Below are 19291 nucleotides of genomic sequence, written 5' to 3'. Positions count from 1 at the left end.
ACTGATGATATATTATTCATTTATTCTTACATAATAGCAAATCCATATTGTTTTACTTACATTTCTTTGCTAGTGAGTTTGACTATTTTTCATATGTTGACTATTTAGATTTCTTATTCTGTCCAAGTTTTTATGTGTTTGTTCATTCAAAATTTGGTTCATCATTATATTTAATAGCTATTTTCCCACATTTGTCTTTTTTTCTAAAAATAGTATGTAGAAGATTACATTTTTGAATCTGAAGGTGTCCATTTTTTTCCGCATGATTTACACATGAGGGAATATGCTTAGATTTTTCTCACACAAAGTATTATGTAAAAATAAGCCTATATTTCTTCTATTTTTCCATTTCTTTATTATTTCAATATTCATTAAAATGCATTTTATATACTGTTGTAAGGTCACGAATTTACTTCTACCAAGTTTGGTTAGTTATGTCAACACCATTTATTGATAAATTTATCCTTTCTGTAGTGATTTGATATGATCTTTCAATAGACTCGTAATAGATCTCTCTCTTCCCTCTGGATTACTCTGTTGCATTCTTTACTTTGCAGCTACTGTCAACTCTTCAAGGTACTAATATTATTTCACTGTTCTACTTCAGTGGCTTTCTATCACTTCTAAGATATTGACCAAATTCTTTATACAGAGTAGAGGACTCTACCTTGATCAGACCCTTGCTGATCTTTTATTTATTCCAAATTGTTCTGTTTCTTCATTCTTAGGAGTATTTCCCATGTTTTTCTTCTCGGTAGATCACTCTTCCTACTCTTCCTCACTTATTTAACTCCTACTCATCATTTACATCTTAGCACAAATGTCTTCTTCCAGATCACAGCAGATGGCACTGCTATGAGCTCTTATAATTCTCATACCCTTTGTTCTTTTCTTCAAATAACTTATTACCATTATAATCATATAGTTATGTCATTAGTTATTTAATGCCTAGCTTCACGACTAGACTACAGACTACATAAAGACAGGGCATTTATTTGTCACGAGCACGCTATAAAGGCGCACACATGAGTTGTGTCTCTCCACGATGTCAGCTTTATTCAGTCATAAAGCAAAATTAAATCACAATTATAAAGCAGGTTCAGGGTTCCAAACTCAATGACATTTCACCATGCGATTAAACTTGGCCTCCTACACAGCACACAGAGCAGGACAGAAGACAAGCCACATAACAATCAAGATAACAGAAGGGTGTAGGAAGTTGACGAACCAAACTCAAAGTCAGTCTGTGGGTGCACAATTGAGTTAAGACCTCCCTCTCCTCTGGGTCAACTCTGGCCACTTACTGCTTCAAGTTCAAGCAGTGAAGGATCTCCATTCTGTTCAGAGATCAGTCGGGCAGAGCCTTTCATGGCAGTTGCCTTTTCTTAAGTGTCAGACATAGTGGGGTCAGGTCTGAAGAGTCTGACAGTTTATTGCCAAGATCCTTCAGTTTTTAAAGGGATTTAATCAGTTTGGGGTCTCTGCAGACCTCCTCTGGTTTTGCTCCTTATCAGTTCTGGGGTGTCAGCTGACGTTGGTCCTGGCGATATCTCCTAGCTACAGTCCCTTAACTGCTTGCATCATTGCATGACACATGCACCTTCTTGACATGAGGGACTCCCTTTTGCTCTGTACAATAGTATACCCCAGAATGTGGCACAGGTACGTAGGTCTTCATGATAGCTGCTTAATCAACATTTATTAAATGAATAAACTTTCTATGACTTTTTCAAGGGACTTTTGTGACAAGAGTGAAGTTTTTTCTTTAGTGTCAGAATTTGAAACTCAATGACATCTGTTTCTTTCAATAGCTCTGGTGCATCCCTTTATAATTATTTTTATTTGTCCCTTTCAGGTAACACAAAGTCAATGAATAAATCAAATTACTCTTCAGTGTCTGAATTTGTGTTGCTGGGACTTTCTACCTCTAGACCAGTGCAGCATTTTCTCCTTGCCTTCTCTACAGTGTTTTATGTAACAATTGTTGTGGGAAACTTCCTTGTTGTGTTTGTAGTGACCTTTGACCCTTACTTACATTCCCCCATGTACTTTCTTTTAGCTAATCTCTCATTCATTGATTTGTGGTTTTCTACCTTGACGGTACCTAAGATGATTCATGACCTGTACTCTGGGGACAAAACCATATCCTTTCAGGGATGTGTCATCCAGATATTTGCCCTTCATGTCCTGGGTGGATCAGAGATGGTGCTGCTTGTTGCCATGGCCCTGGACCGATATGTGGCCATATGTAAGCCCCTCCACTACCTGACTATCATGAGCCCACAGATGTGCATTTTACTTCTGTCTGGTGCTTGGGCTATTGGCTTCATTCATTCAGTGGCCCAGTTAGCTTTTGTTGGCCACTTGCCTTTTTGTGGTCCTAATGAGATAGATAGCTTTTACTGTGACCTTCCTTGGTTTATCAGACTTGCCTGCACAGACACCTACAGAATGGAATTCGTGGTTATTGCCATCAGTGGGTTCATTTCCATGGGCACCTTCTTCTTATTACTTATGTTCTATATCTTCATCCTAGTCAGTCTGTGGAAACGTTCCATATGTGGTGGTTTGTCTAAGGCCTTTTCTACTCTGTCAACTCACATCACCGTGGTGATTTTGTTCTTTGGACCATGCATCTTTGTTTATGTGTGGCCATTTCCCACCGTGTCAGTGGATAAATTTCTTGCCATTTTGGACTTTATGATTACACCCATTTTGAATCCTGTTATCTACACACTGAGGAACAAGGACATGAAGATGGCAATGAAGAGGCTGCGTAGTCAACTCCCGAGTTTGAGAATGATCTCCTAAATAACTCACAGGAGCACAAATTACTCTTTGCATTTTCAAACAACTTCAACTAATACAGATTCTTAAATAACTATACAAAATTTGAGGCTGTTTTTTTCTAAAGTCACCATTTTTTAATATTCAGAATAGATCACTAATTATGAAAGTATATGGAACTATCAGTTAATTCTCTATTTAACAAGTTGTTTGGCAACTGAATTAAAGTCCCAAGAAAAGTTTATGGGAAGTTGATGAAAAAGCACAGATTATAGACTTAGAATCTGCTGAAAGTATGACCTCAGACATTAATTAGACCGTCTAGATTCAAACTGATCAATTTAGAGCTAATATATAGAAACTTTTGAGGGAACTATGAAATATACAGCTTTCCTTCTATTTAAACCTGGGATATGAATAATTCAATTTTATTTTTTCTGAAAGAAAAAAATATATGAGAGATGATTTAAACTCTGGAGGAAAAAGGAACAAAGAGGGAGATGTGAGGTAGATAGAAGTAATAAGGAAAGATTGAGATACATAGGTGGGAAAACAAGAGGGAGAGCCTTAGAGATAGCTTGTTTCATGTATTTGGCCTATGTCTATTATTCTCACCCTTGCTTACCTCAATTCCATGTACTGAAGCCACCTCCAGTTGGCCTAGGGCAGGGAAATTTTATATATATATATATATATATATATATATATATATATACACATACATATATATATACACACATGCATACATATATAATCTTTATTATACATATATAATATTTATATTATACAGATTTACATATCTTATTGCACAATTTTTGAACTTCTGACTTAATGTCTATGACTCAATAAGCAGATATTCTTTAAATGTCAAATAGATATTAATCTGATCATTTCATGATTGATATCATTATTGAGCAATTACTTTGTCCACGTTGTTTGTTGACAGTTTTTCCTCCAGGGACAGGTCTTGTATAACTCTTTTCTTAAGCTCAAGCTATGGGTCTCAAGTATATGTGTGTGCATGTGTGTGTGCAGAATCTTTAGAAATTGTGAAACTAATTTAATGTATATTTTGGTTTGATAACAAGAAGACCAAGCCAAATTCACTGCTAGACTATGAAAGGACTCTACATCCTGAGTATTTGCAATTCTTTCTGGTTATACAATCAGTAATATTTTACATTTTTCCTGTATTGTTCCTTAATATTTATGTTTGCAATGGATTCTTACCGGGTACATTAAATTGAAAAGGACAAACATAAAGACCGATTTCTGAGTGAGGATTCTGCCATACTCTTGAAGCTAGTAGGAAAAGGGAGAAGACTAAAGTTCTAAGCTCAAAACTTCTGAAGGGCAGGGCACCTGGCTGGCTCAGCTGCAGAGCCTGTGACTCTTGATCTCAGGATTGTGAGTTTGAGCCCCACTTTTGGGTATAGAGATCCCTTAAAAATAAATAAATCTTTAAAAAAATTCTGAAGGGCAAAACTGAATCACCTAAAATCTTTCAGATTGAGGAGCAAGAGATCCATTAGAATCATAATTAAAATTTGGAAGGGATATATCCAAGGAGCAGGTGTAAACCAAAAGTATACTAAGTCTTATAAAAGCTACAATCCGATTCAAAGAAGCTCAGTACTTGATTGGAGTAAGGTGATTACACTTTCAAAGAAGCTCAGTACTTGATTGGAGTGAGGTGATTACACTTTAACTTTTTATGCCTGATAGACGAAACAGTAAAGAGTTTCTGGAGGAATATATTAAGTCAAATCTATAAGATTTTTTATACACAATGCCTAAAACACATAAAATAGGAACATGCAAAGAAGCAGGGATATATGCCTCGTAATTAAAAGGAAAATAGTTAAAAGAAGAACACAGAGGGCTCAACTGTTAAAATTAGTAGAGTATAAAATCACTATTTTAAAAAAGAACTTAAAGACTTGAAAAAAAATGGAGAAAACAATAAAAATTTTAACAGAGAAATGGAATATCTAAGGAAGACCCAAATGATATTTTAGAACTGAAAAAGCAAATAAAGCTATGGATTTAAGTGGGCTCACAAACAGTGAACACAGAAGAAGAATCAGTGGATTCAAAGACAAGTCAACAGATAGTAACCAGACTGAGGTACGGAGATATAAAACACACAAAAAAACTAAGAACGTATACACACACGCATGCACAGAAATAATAATTATTTTAAATAAGGGTTTGTGTTTCAGGTGCTCTATTTGGGGATGTTACAAAGTACACAAGACCATGTTGCTTTTAAAAAACAGTATGAAATTGGAGCCTACTCCTCAGCCTGGCCCTTGGCCCTTGGAGCCCATTGCTACCGCCTGTCTTGAGGGCCAGGACTTGCGTGCTCGCCTGCAGCACTGGGTGGGGCAGCAACTGCTGGAGGCCAGCGTGGGGAGGATCAAGGTCTCCCAGGCAGCAGCAGAGCTGGAGCAGTATCGCATGCAGAATGCCTGCAAGGATGCCCTGCTGGTAAGTGTTCCAGCTGGAAGCAATGCCTTCCGAGAGCCCAGATCCTGTGCCTTATTCTAAAGGCTGTAGAGGAGAAGTTTGCTGAGGAATGCTTTTCAGTGCAAAGCGATGAATGCCTTCAAGTCTCAAGAAAATGCTTTTCTCCAGCCAAATGACTTTCATATATTTTAGACCTTTCCTGTGGCTTTGGTCCTGTAGTCAAAATTCTACAGAAATTGATGAGTTTGTACTCAGATAAGGAAACTGGATGAAGGAGTACACTTTAAATAATAATGGCCTGATTCTTTTGGTAAAGTGTTTTATATTTAAGATCAACAAAAGTTTGGGGCACCTGGTGGCTCAGTCTGTTAAGTGTTTGACTCTTGATCTCAGCTCAGGTCTTGATTTCAGGGTGGTGAGTTCGAGCCCCATGTGTACAAGTAGTCATGAGATTCTTTAAGAAAAAAAAATGATACCGCCTAATACACCCCTTTCATAAAGGAATTACTAGTGTTTTTATACCCAGAATATTATGTTTGTTTTATTTACTGGATGTTTCCATTTTGGGAAGGAAATATTTTTGTTTGTTAAAAAGTTGAATATTTGTAATTTGTTGTTCCTAAGGTTTTTATACCCTAACAAAACTTGTTCTTTTCTCATGAATTTACAGTTTCTAAATGAAGACAAGCAAGTAAAAAACTGGGGGAAGAATAGGCTTTATTAATCAAATGATGTCTTGATTTTTTTTAAATGAGAAGGTTGTTTTATTTGTAACACTAAGGGAGCTGTGTCTTAGCAAACTTGTTGGGAAAGATTCATGTTGTGTTGGCTATTAGATTACCTCATCCTGTGTACAAAGCAGACTTGTCTCTGTCTTCTTAAGTTCCTCTACTTTACAGTTGTGGTTATACTTAAAAAAAAATACTACATTATTTCATGTCTTTAAAAATTGTTTTAATGTGATCATCAGAACATGCAAATGATTAAACACAAAGTGATGTGAAAATATGACAACCTAAAGGAGTTCTTAATGTCACAAGTGTTTTACTTTGATGATGTACCTTTGATTTAATTTGGGACACTTTGGAAAGGATGTTTTGTGCTTGTAATAATTTTTGATGAGTTTGGAAATAAAATTTCTCCTTAATTCATCACTTAAAAACAGCAACAGGAACTTTGAAGTATATCTGGTCCAGGGATTTCAGATAAGGAGATGTAAATTTGCATACCTTTTTGAGGCATACAGTGGGAAGAATTCTTAAGAAAGTTTTTGATGTGGGGCCTCCAGGGCATGGTCAAGAAAGAATCCCTGAGATGTTTTTGGTACAAAAAGGTGCTTTGGGGATGTGAGAGTGATCTGGCTGTGACATCTGTCACCCCATTCATCGCCAGGGTTGATTCAGCTGATCTGGCTGGCTAGGCGGGTGTCCCCTTCCTCCCTCACTGCTCCATGTGTGACCCTCCCGAAGCTGTGTGCTTGGTGGAAGAGGACGACCTTCCCCCATAGAGGAGAACCATTCTTCAGTCAAGTGTTCAGGAGTAGCTGCGCTCCCCTGCTAGAACCTCCAAACAAGCTCTCAAAAAGTGCTTTTGTTACAGCACGGGGATAGGACCCATGGGCAGAAAGGGCTGCACTTCTGCTGTGTGAAGCTGGTGGTTATACGCTTGGTGTTCAAGGGAGAGGGAACATGCAAGGAGTGTTAGATCACAAATGTTTTCTTCAAATTTCTACTCCTAAACTACTTTTGCGAGACTTCTATGGTGTTTTACAGTAATTTTAACTATTGGTGAGATGTACAGGCAGTCATGAGACCTTTTAAAACTGAAGCAACTGGCACATATTTGATCCTTATTGGAGCTATGCAAGCTTCAGATCAGCCTTCTGGGCTAAAGCTGAACATTCTGCTTCCATTCCTCTTCAGTTATGTTGTATGTAGTAATAACGAACAGTTCACAAACTTTGTATATAATCCGATTGCTTACAGGCCATCTGAACACTGAAGTGAATTAAATGGATAATTTATTCTAAAATCAGACTTCTGGGCCTCACTTTCAGAACACTTTTCCCTATTTATATCTGAAAAAAGATAATGAACTTTCTTACCCATTTACAAATAGAAAGAAGTAAAATCCCCAAAGGTCATTAGTATATCCATATTTGTATTTAATTTAGCGCATGTTCTGAAGATAATTACACTGTTTCACAAACGACTAAAATATGAGGTTGAGGGGACAACGCTCTCATCAGATTATGATTCATTTCTTTTCTGAGTATGATAGGGAATACTTAATTATTACCTTTACAGCTGTCTCTCCAGATAAGGTAGCTAAAATATTAACTGAGAGACTAATTATCCATTTATAAATATAAAGAGCAACATTCAATGCACTGACCTATTGACCAAAATTTAGAGATCTATGTGAAATGCTTTGCTCAAAGAAATGCTTAGCATAATAGAAAATTTTAAGATAAGGTGTTGAAGTAGCAGCACTAATACTAGTAAGTAACATTAACTTGTTATTAATTTTAAGTCATTCTTGAGCACAACCAAAATCATAGTCGTAGAGATTTGCCAAATTTTCCAGACAGGAAATCATTTTGCATTCCATGATCAACAAATGATTATGGAATATGATAGAATTGGCATAAAAGTTTTACTAGAGATACACATGATTACCATATGTGAAGTGGGGAATGCTTCCCAGTCCCAAGCAACAGGACAGGCATGGCTAATTTAGAGATCCTACGGTGGGCATTCTGATACTGTGAGACCCTGAAATACAGAAATCCATATGCCGACATCATAGTCTCTTAATGGCATTTTTAATTTCTTTGTTCCTTAGAGTATAAATGGCTGGATTTAGGAGAGGTGTGATGACAGCATAAAATACAGCAAGAAACTTGTCCACCCAGGTGATGCTGAGTGGCCACAGGTAGATAAAGATGCAAGGCCTGAAGATACACTACCACTGTAATGTGGGCAGTGCAGGTGGAGAGAGCCTTGGATGCCCCATCCTTAGAGTGAAGGCAGATGGCAAGCAGAATATAAGAGTAAGAGATTAGCAACAGAATGAAGCAGATGGTTGCCAGTACCCCACTGTCAGCATTTATCCACATTTCTAAAACAGAGGTGTCTATGCAGGCCAACTTGATCACCAATGGAATATCACAGAAAAAGCTATCCAATTCCCTTGGTCTACAGAAGGGCAGCCTTATAATCATGGCTAGTTGGCTTATTGAATGCACAAACCCAATGATCCATGATGTCATCACTAACCCAATGCACATTTGCCTGTTCATGATGCTGAAGTAGTGAAGTGGCTTGCAGATGGCCACATAACGGTCATAGGCCATTGACACAAGTAGCACCATCTCACCCCCTCCAAAGAAATGTCCAAAGAAAATCTGACACATGCAGCCTTCAAAAGAGATGGTCTTGTTTTCCTTGAGAAAGTCTGTGATCATTTTAGGGGTAGTGACTGAGGAAAGGCAGAAATCAGTGAATGAAAGATTGGCTAACAGGAAGTACATAGGGGAGTGAAGATGAAGGTCAGCAATAATTAGGAGCACAATGCAGATGTTGCCTAAAATGGTGATCAAATAAAGTGAAGAAAATATCACTAGTAGGAAGGCCTGGAGCTCCCATGAACTACAAAGCCCCAAAATAATAAATTCAGACACCACAGACTGGTTTACTTCTTCCATTTAGTCCAGTTTGTTCTAAATTTATCTGAAGAAAAGACAGGCAATTAGATTTTCTGAATAAACAGTATATGAATCAGGAAGATTTCTTCTCCATTGCTGATGAAAGTGTATACTAATATAATCAGTCTAGAAAAATCTTGGCCTTATCTTGTAAAGCTCAATATTCACAAATTCTGTGGTTCATCAGTTTCACTCCCAATTCCATACCCAAGATAAACTCTTATGTATGTATATAAAGAGAAATATAATAATCCCCATAAACAAGACAATGGAATGTTATTCAGAACCATAAAAATTACAATTATAAAATGATATAGATATATCTTAGACATAGTAATGAAGGAAAAGGAGTCCAAAATGGATCCACCTAGTACAATTTTTATAAAATGAAAAGCAATAGAAAAATAACAGTATACATTGCAGGAACTCAGATAAGTGATAAAACTATATACAGAAAGAGAAGATGTACGATGTAAATAACCTCAAGTAAGGGGAGGCGAAAGGTCATCATAGAGATGAGCACATAAGCAGTGTATGTTATTAACAACTGTTTAGATCTTGTATTAGATCTTTGGGTCATGTTTTTATCAGCATAATTTTATCATTAAATAAATAAGCAAAGAAACACAAAATGGGCTTGCAAAAATAGTGAGACTATGTTATGAATCAAGAATTATGATCAATTTGGGGTGCCTGGCTGGCTCAGTCAGTAGAGCATGCAACTCCTGACCTTGGGTTTATAAGTTCAAGCCCCACAGTGGGTATAGAAATTACTTTAAAATAAAATCTTTTTTTTTAAAAAAGAATTACGATCACTTCAATACTATAGACCTGAGGTAAAATAATATTTTTTAAAATGATATTTTATCATGTAAGGCATGTATGTTAGAAAAATAGTTTCTATTTATAAATTTGAAAAACTGAGACAATGTTTAACACATTATTGAAGGTTAATTTTTTTAATGAATAAATAGATGAATAAGTTTTTAAAAAGAGATAGTAATAGTATTTTTGACAAAAGACAAAACTTTTTGACTAATGAACATAGTTAACTAAGTACAAGAGGAGATAAACTATCAAAAAGAAGGTAGTTAAAAATCATTAAAGAATAAATGTTCCAGGCGTAAAGAAAGGATGAATCATGAGCAACAGGAAGAAATTGTTCTCTGTTCATGAAATTCAAAGCTTATGTAACCTGTAAGAAATTACTTACAGCCTGAAGTATACCTCAGCCATAGTGAATCCTGAAGTTTGGTTTTGAGTATCAGACTCTAAAATGTGTTTGAAAACCATTGTGCCAGACATAGTATAAGACCATCGAATACACAATCTGCTGTTAGGTTTCCAATTCCAAGCAAGATGGCTTCTGAGAAACTAAAATCTGGAAATCTCCGCATGGACTAAAATGATCCAAAGTCTGTAACTAACTCTGGGAGAGACTCTGCATCAAGCTACCAGAGGAAAATATTTTTTTGAATTACAAATGAGAGTTTCAGAGTTAGGCAAATTCCTTCATTTCCCAATATCCATTGGAAGCCATTTCTGTTCAGTCTCATTTGCTTTAGCCTAAGAAGTCATGATTTTTGAAAGATGTTCCAGGAAGAACAAGAAAAGAAAGTCTTTGGCAGAAGATTTTCTTTTGCAATAGCAAAGTAAATGGCAAATACAAATTAATTAGATTTCTAATCAAACAAGGTAGAGAAATTTTAAGTTTGCCTTTGAAACTTGTCATTTTTGCTGTTTAAATTAATTACTTTAAAAATCGAACAATCCTATCAAGCTAGAAAATAGATTCATATTCTTTCTCTCTCCTTTCCTTTTTGCACTTCTCTCTTCCCAGTTTCCTTTTTCCTTCTTTTTTTTGTCATCTGCTTCTGCCACTTTCTTTTAAAAATTTGTTGATCAGAAGGGCTTTACCACAATGGATCAATTATCTCCAGCAGCCACTACTAATTCTTGATGACTGGTGTTCATAGTCCTCTATTAAAGTTGGAAACCAGCTCTACAGTGTTCTTTTCCTTTTCTCTAAAACTCAGAGCTATGATAAACATTTTTAATCATTGTTTCATAACCGTGAGGACAATCATACTCATTTTACCGCTGAAAAGTTGAGTTAAAAGGTAAATGCCCAGGGGCACCTGGGTGGCGCAGTCGTTAAGCGTCTGCCTTTGGCTCAGGGCATGATCCCAACGTTCTGGGATCGAGCCCCACATCAGGCTCCTCTGCTGGGAGCCTGCTTCTTCCTCTCCCACTCCCCCTGCATTTGTTCCCTCTCTCGCTGGCTGTCTCTGTCAAATAAATAAATAAAATATATTTTTTTAAAAAGGTAAATGCCCAAAATAACACAGTTAATAGAGTCTATTTGGAGTAAGCTCCTGGAAAGAATGTTGGTGTAGAGAAAAGTTTAGTTCAGTTGAGAAGAAATAGCATTTCTATGAATCAAGAAAAATAATAAAACTCTTTATAAGAATACATGTCCTATGAAGAGGTAATTGACATAAGAAATATAAATGGTCAGTAGCTATAAGAAAAGTATTCTCTGTATCTGTAATATTCTGTTTTTGCTCTTGGCACTAACTGCTTCAAGTTTCCTCTAATTTAGTCTGTTACCCTCACCTCTGTCTATAATTAATGTGTTGTTGATATTATTGTTTAAATCTACAAAGGTGGTCAGATACCAGTGATGAAAATGACTAGAAAGTACTAAATATAGGAGGGCCTTTTAACTTCTTCTAATATGGTCAAGAAGAATTTATTGAGTTTATTTTTACTGCGTACTCTGATCACTTTTGAACACTGCAGATGAAAAAGAAACAGTCTGTAGGTGCTGTAGGTTACACCAAAGAAATAAAAGCTTATTTATGTTTTCTCACCTAGTACTTGCTTTAAAAGTTGTTAATATTATGTTAGTTGAATTACCAAAGACAATATTACTGCTAAATTAAGTATATTAATAGTTATATTAAGAATACTGTTATAATTTATTTTCAAGCATGTCCTAGGTGGGGGAGTTAAATCTCCCGATTCCAAGAGTATAATTTAAAAATCAAATGACTTAAAGTAGACCTACCCAAAGAGAATCAAAACTTAGGGGAAAAAAAGAAGGAAAGAAAGAAAGAAAATGAGAAAATGCCTCTTTTTGTTTTTTGAGCTACTAGTTTCAGGTGGTGTGAAAACTAATCTCCCTGTTCCTTTCTATGTCTCCCTCTTCCTCCCCCTGAATACCCACTGTGTACCAGAAACTTTCACTCACATTGTCTAATTTAATCTCCACAATAATCCCATGAAACAGGTCTTATTAGTCTGAGGCTGACTCCCAGTGTAACCTTATAGAAGTCTCAGAGCAGAGAAATAGTGTGACTGGGGTGCACACTCAAGGTCTCTGACTTTAGTCCTTCCCTGTCTTTGGTACCATTCTGCATTTCCTTCTGTTCATTTCCAAAAGCATAATTCCACCCCCATGGTAGCTGTTGACTGTTAAAACTTTTGAGAGAGTTCATTCCATATTTTCTATCAGTTTTTTTCCTGAGCTTAATTATTAACAACCAATTTTCTCCATGTTTGGAAATTTCTGTTAATTATGCCTACATATCTGTGTCTGGAACAGTCCCGTAATCCAGAAAAACTGTAGACCATGCTGACTGTGGTGCTATGAGAACACAAATGCTTCCTCAACCAGGGTATTTAGGGAGGGGTGACACTGAATAGAAGGCATTCTTTCTGATGCTATGGGGAGCCCAAAAGTCCCAAGATGTAGCTGGGTGAAGAAACCCTTGATATTTCTGGAAGCTGTGCAGAAATTCCATGCCATCCCAGTTAGTATGTATGGAAATATGGTATTAAAACATTATGAAAGTGTCTTAAATGTGATAGAGGAAGGGAATTAGGGAGCAGTTAAGAAACTTACGGAGTATAGACTGTAACTTCTTCCCAGAGGAACACTGTATTTGATCATATTTTTTCCCATGGATAAAGCACAGTTTATATTCTAACTAGAATCTGAAATAAAATCATATTGCAGCAAAACAAATAATCCATTTTTAGTTGTGACCAGTATTCATGTGAGAGTGTGAAGCGTATATTCACTGTAGAGAACAGCCTCTGGAGGAGGGAACTACCTATGCTATGTTCCCTTGGGACCTCTTAATTTCTGAGTTTCTCTGAATTGAGAATATCACCTTTGAAAGTATGCCTTTTGTCAAGGTCAAAGACAGACCTGGTCAGTACAATCCAAAAATTTCCAATGATGGAAGTTAAGTACAGTTTTTAAAACATTTCTTTGGCTACTTTTTTTTTTTTAAAGAAAAGTATTATTTTAGAACGAAGTTGCCATTTAGTTCTAGTCCCTTTAGAAGCCAGATGATTTAGGTGAGTGGTTAGAGAAGACCAGCAAAGGGAAATGAGCTGGTTACTGATGTGCACCAACTGTACCTATGACAGAAGAGCCAGCCTTGATTGCTGGTTTTGTGGGGTTTTAATGGAGAGTAGAAAAAGATTTTGAAGTCTCAAGGATTTTTGTGGTTACATGAGCAATGTTCTAAGTTTAACATTTAATGTCAGCATCATTAATGTTCTTTTAAATAACAAAACAATAATGAAAGCCTACCTCTTTATTTTCATTTATAAAGTATTATGTAAATTCAGTATTATTGATCAAGAATCCAACACTTCAGAGGTTTGAGAAGGAAATATGATAGTTATTTTTTTAAACCATAAACAAAAAAGCTGTTCACATTTTGGTGGGGCTGTTTCAGTTTTCTTTTCACGCAATTAGATAGTTATATGTACACATGTCCATATACATATAATTGGAGGAGTCTTGTTTGTTTTTGAATATATAAGATATAGAAATGTACTTTAACTTCCAATTTATTTAAAATCAATTTATGCTTAAATATATTTCATTCAATGGTAATGATTGCTTTTAGAAAAATAAAGAGATATTAAGAGAAAATTTATTTAAAACATGCCTCTTTTTTTCAAAAGTAAAGGTACATTTTCAAGTGTTCTCTTCATAGTTTAAGGATGGCTGCTTGGAGTTTGGAATGGAAAGCAAATGTAGAAAAACAATGAGGTACAAAGATGGGATTGTTGGGCTCGACATTAGCTATGTGGATAGTGTCAGTGATGTGAATCCACTGGTCAGCTTGGCTGAAGATCAGATAGACAAAGGAAGATGTGTCTTGAGACAAAGCCTAGAAACATCTCTACATTATAGTTGGCTATGTTTAAGGAATGGAAACCATAGGTAAAACAGTAAATAAAATATTTAGGTTGCATTGTGTGAACCTTACAATCTGGAGTGTATAAACATTTTAAAATATAGCAACTACACTAAAATAACTTCAAATTTGGAGTGGAGCAGAGTCATATATCTTCGCCTCAACCCCACATAAGCTCATCAAGAAAGAGTGGCTATGATACAGGGTATCTCCGGATGATCTTCTGTATTTATTTCCTTTTCTTCTCATGGTTAGAGAACTTTTGCTAAATAGACATTTCACTAGTCCTGAGTAATGGGAGACTCTACACAGGTTCCAAGCATTTACCAACTATAGGTTTCATAGTCACTTCCTTCCCTGTATCGGAACATTCTATGTAGGTATTCTAGGGACTAAATGAATCTCGTGTTTCAGCTTCACTAAGTAAGAGAAGACCACAGTAGAGGAGGGGGTCAATCTGTTCAACTGAGAGAGGTTTTAATGTTGTTATTCTTTGAGGGAGAAGGGAGTAGTTAGTTACCTCATTAAATCTTGCTCACCTATCCCTAGGTAAAGCTAAAAGAGTAGAAAGTCTCAGAGACTTTCACTTGGAAGATGAGCATTTGTGTGGCAAAGGGCCCTTGGATATATCATCTACCTGAAGTGGATCCAATCAGGCAGATGGAAGTCATTTCAAAGGACTGGGAAAATGTAATTTGATAGAGGATGAAAGTAATACTTCTTGGTCATATTGATAAATTCACTTAACAGGGATTTTAATTGACCACCACAGATCTCTCAAAATATTTTTATTGGAACTGAATGATCATTTTGCTCATACTGGACATGAGAAAGCTACTCTGAGGACAATTTTATAATAGTACATCAGAATCCTGAGACACATGTCGACATCCACAGCTGACTGGAGAGGTGCTGAAATGTTTCCTGGCCAATGGACTAGCCACATTGCATGAGAGTGATGATGAAAACTTGAATAACTGCCTGATAGGAGCAAGCCAAGTAACCAAACAGTAGAAGCTCAGGTATGAGAGGTAAACCACGTCCACACAACTCAAAAAGACTAAAAACCTGAACAATGCCCATTGGATTTATGTTATTCATTAGTGTTCAAGGTGGAGGAAGGAGGTGACTTTTAAATAATTATATATGCAAATGAGTTGTTGCCAACTGAAAAAGGCATCCACAGGTATGTATCTAGGGGATGTTAAGGAAAAGATGAAGACATTTGTGTCTTAAATCAGAATGCTGGATTATGTTAGAAAAGACTGTTCTAAGACCACTGACTCAACAAGAATTATAATTTGGAGTTAAGTAATTATTGCACAAAAAGGAATTTACTTATACAAATAGAAATTTTCTTGAATGCTGGCCTAGATCTTCTCCCAGACTGATAGTGTAAAGAGCAATAGGCTAGTGGCGCTGGGATCCCTGATCGGCAGACTGCTCATAATTTTCAGTTTGTGCTGGCCACCTAAGTTCAGATGGGCTTCTATGAAGTAACATGGAGGCAATTAAAAACTGTTTTTTTTTATTTGGGTTTATTGTCATTTGTATCAACTGCTTGTTTGAAAGAAAACTAGAAATTATTAAGGCATCTTAAACTGAGTCTAAGTTGTTTCTCTCACAAAAATTTGAGAAATATCATCTTTTGTTTGTCTTTGGTTTTTGGTCTCAAGTACTTTGGATAGCCAACTAGATTAATAATTTCAATGGCTTTAAAATGTACTTGTATATTTCTCCAGCTTCTAGGCAATGGGGCTCCTGTTCAATTATAATGAGAATAAAACACTGAAAACCCCACCCTGATTAATATAATTATAAATAAGGTCAAGATATCTATGAGCTAAGAATTGTTGTGCAAGGGTAATGAGGAGGTAAGAGTTAAGTGGTATAGTCATGGATGGGCTCCACTTCCCACATTTTGAACAGTACCATTTTGATGATCTCTTTGTAGGCCCTAACAAGATGATGCTTTCTGTGTTGCTAAGGATTATCTTATGTCTAACTTCAACTTCTGGAAGCTTGGGACATATAAGGTTATGATTTCTTTAACCTGCTGTTTTCAAAGCAAAGTTTTCTTTGGTGGAATACCACCTGCTTGGTGCCTGTCATTTTCTAGCCATCATCTTCTAGCAATCTACCCAAGGAAGAGACTGAGTTATGACTATGTCTTAGAAGAAATGCTAGATGTAAATACATATAGGTAAGATCCCTTACCTTAAAGAATGTACTATTACAGTAATAAATATTAGAGTAATAAAACAATGAACGGCAGAAGGTAGTATATAATTAAGGGCTACATATTTCAAAGGATTAAAAGACCAACATGGGCAGCACAGATTGGTGAAAAGTAATATGGAATATGCCAAATTTGACTGAATGGTAGACAGCCTTTCCAAAGATATAGGGAGTAAGCAGTGTAATTTCAAATAGTGAGGACCCTATTAGCATAGTGCATGAAAGAGGATAGTGAATGGTATAAACCAGAGAGCCCAGGCTTTAAAGACAGGCAAATGTAGTCTGAAATTTAGCTCTATCTGTTATAAACTATGGGAACTTAGTCAAGTTACAAACTCTGAGCCTCATATTTTTGTATCTAAAATGGGATTCTTTTATTAGCTTAATATTTGTGTATGTGTGTGTATTTCTAGACAGTATCCAACCAAAGTAGTTCAGGTAAACAAAGAAATGCACAATATGTAAAATAGCGATCACAGTGTACTAGATTTAGTTTAAATATCACAGCAGATATTCACTCTTGCCTTCCTTGCTTTCTCTCTTGCTGAAGGATCTATGACAATGATTGTCTTTGCCTCTGCCATACAACCAAGGGCCCAATGTGGTTGTTTGTGTAGGTCCTTTGTGTCTCTCGCAGGCACGTTGTCTCCTTCCAACACTTCACCTTTGGCTTCCCACCTCTGGACTCTGTCTTAGTTTAAGTTTCCTTCTCCCAAAGAGGAGCTTGAATAGAAGACTTGTATGTAGCTAGTTTATGTGAGAAGGGGATCCCTGGAGGTAGAAATGACAGAAAAAAGGAGATGAGACAGGGAAGGAGGGAAAGGCAACATAAATGCACATTTTTGAGGTCACTGAGGAGAGCAAATGCTATGTCATGTGTCCACAATGTGCAAGGCAGTGGTCCTAGCATTGGGAATATTAGGTTGACTAAACTATGGACAAGAACTTTGAGTTTCGAGGGAAGATCAGATATCAAACAAATACTTATATAAAGAAATAACTGAAAATTATAATTTCTGGGGAAGAAAAGGTATACCGTGTTGTGAGAGAGTGAAAGGGGGAATAATTTATTATTTAGTGTTTTTTATTTGAGTATATTTGACACACAATATTACATTAGTTTCATATGTACAGCATAGTGATTCAATTTCTCTTTATATTATGCTATGCTTACCACAAATGTAGCTACCATCTGTCACAACACAACACTATTACAGTACCATTGACTATATTTCCTATGCTGTGCCACTTATTCCCATGTCATTCATTCTATCACTGGAAGTCTGTATCTCTGACTCCTCTTCACCATTTTGTCCCCTACCCCACAGTAATTATGAGTTTGTTCTCTGTATTTATAGGTTTATTCTGCTTTTTGTTTGTTTTGCTTTTCAGATTTCATGTATAAGTGAAATCATATGGTATTTGACTTTCTCAGTCAGATTTATTTCACTTTACATAATACCCTCTAGGTCCATCACAGGTGTCACAAATGGCAAGATCTCATTCTTTTTTATGATTAATATTCCATTAGATAGATAGATAGATAGATAGATATAGATCGATCGATCTGTAGGTTGCTTCCATATCTTGGATATTATAAAATAATGCTGTGATAAATTTAGGAGTGCATATATCTTTTCAAATAGGTGTTTTCATTTTTGGGAGGTAAAACCCAGTAGTAAAATTATTGAATCATATGATATTTCTATTTTTAATTTTTTGAGGAACCTCCACAGTGGCTGTGCCAATTTGCATTCCCACCAACAGTGTACAAGGGTTCCTTTTTCTCTACATCATTGCCAACACTTGGTGTTTCTTGTCTTTTTTATTCCAGTTATTCCAACAGGTATGAGGTAATATCTCATTGTGGTTTTAATTTTCATTTCCCTGATGATTAGTGATGTTGAGCATCTTTTTCATGTGTCTGTTGGCCATCTGTATGCCTTTTTTGGAATAATGTCTATTCAGGGCTTCTGCCCATTTTTTAATTGAGTTATTTGGGTCTTTTTGTGTGTTGAGTTGTATGAGTTCCTTATATATTTTGGATATTAAACCCTTACGGGATATATCATTTGCAAATACCTTCTCCTATTCCATAGGTTGTCTTTTTGTTTTGTTGATTGTTTCCTTCACTGTGCAAAAGCTTTTTATTTTGGTGTAATCTCAATAGTGTATTTTTGCTTTTGTTTTCCTTGCCTGAGGAGACATATCTAGAAAAATGTTGCTGTGGCTGATATCAGAGAAATTGTTGCCTGTGTTCTGGGATGTTTATGGTTTCAGGTCTCACATTTAGGTGTTTAATCCATGTTGAGTTTATTTTTTGTGTAGCATGTAAGAAGCTGGTCCCCAGTCTTATTTTTTGCACATATCTCTCTGGTTTTCCCAGCACCACTTATTGAAGAGACTGTCTTTCCCCCATTGTTAGACTGATCAATGTGTCTGTTTTTGTGCCAATACCATACTGTTTTGATTACTCCAGCTTTGTAGTATATTTTGAAATCTGGGATTATGATACCTCCAGCTTTGTTCTTCTTTCTCGGGATTGCTTAACTATTCAGGGTCTTCTGTGATCTGTAAAATTTTTACATTAATTGTCCTAGTTTTGTGAATAATGCTGGTGGTATTTTGATAGGGATTGCATTGATGGAATATCTTTCAGTTTCTTTCCTCAGTTTTATAGTTTCTGGAGTACAGGTCTTTCACCTCTTTGGTTAAGTTTATTCCTAGGTAATTTATTCTTTTTGGTGCAATTGTAAATGATCTGGTTTTTTAAATTTCTTTTTCCTCTACTTTATTGGTGTATAGAAACACTACCGATTTCTGGGTATTGATTTTGTGTCCTGCCATTTTACTGAATTCATTTATTACT

The 19291-nt window shown here is 36.1% G+C and overlaps 2 protein-coding genes across 2 annotated transcripts; one reads left to right on the top strand and one right to left on the bottom strand.

Moving 5' to 3' along the window:
* The first annotated feature begins 1769 nt into the window (after positions 1 to 1769).
* Positions 1770 to 2811, top strand: LOC103656629 (olfactory receptor 4F6-like). Its single transcript, XM_008684034.2, has one exon. It carries the CDS (start codon positions 1789 to 1791, stop codon positions 2809 to 2811), a length of 1023 nt encoding a protein of 340 aa, XP_008682256.2. The 5' UTR covers positions 1770 to 1788.
* Positions 2812 to 7991: 5180 nt separating this feature from the next.
* LOC103656615 (olfactory receptor 4K3-like) lies at positions 7992 to 9032 on the bottom strand. Its single transcript, XM_008684022.2, is given in 2 exon segments — positions 7992 to 8218; positions 8220 to 9032. Coding segments are annotated over 2 exon segments (903 nt in total). The 5' UTR covers positions 8963 to 9032; the 3' UTR covers positions 7992 to 8058.
* Positions 9033 to 19291: the final 10259 nt, after the last annotated feature.

Source organism: Ursus maritimus, unplaced genomic scaffold, assembly GCF_017311325.1.
Source record: "Ursus maritimus isolate PB19 unplaced genomic scaffold, ASM1731132v1 scaffold_39, whole genome shotgun sequence".
Taxonomy (NCBI): domain Eukaryota; kingdom Metazoa; phylum Chordata; class Mammalia; order Carnivora; family Ursidae; genus Ursus; species Ursus maritimus.
This window is presented reverse-complemented; position numbering and strand designations above follow the sequence as displayed.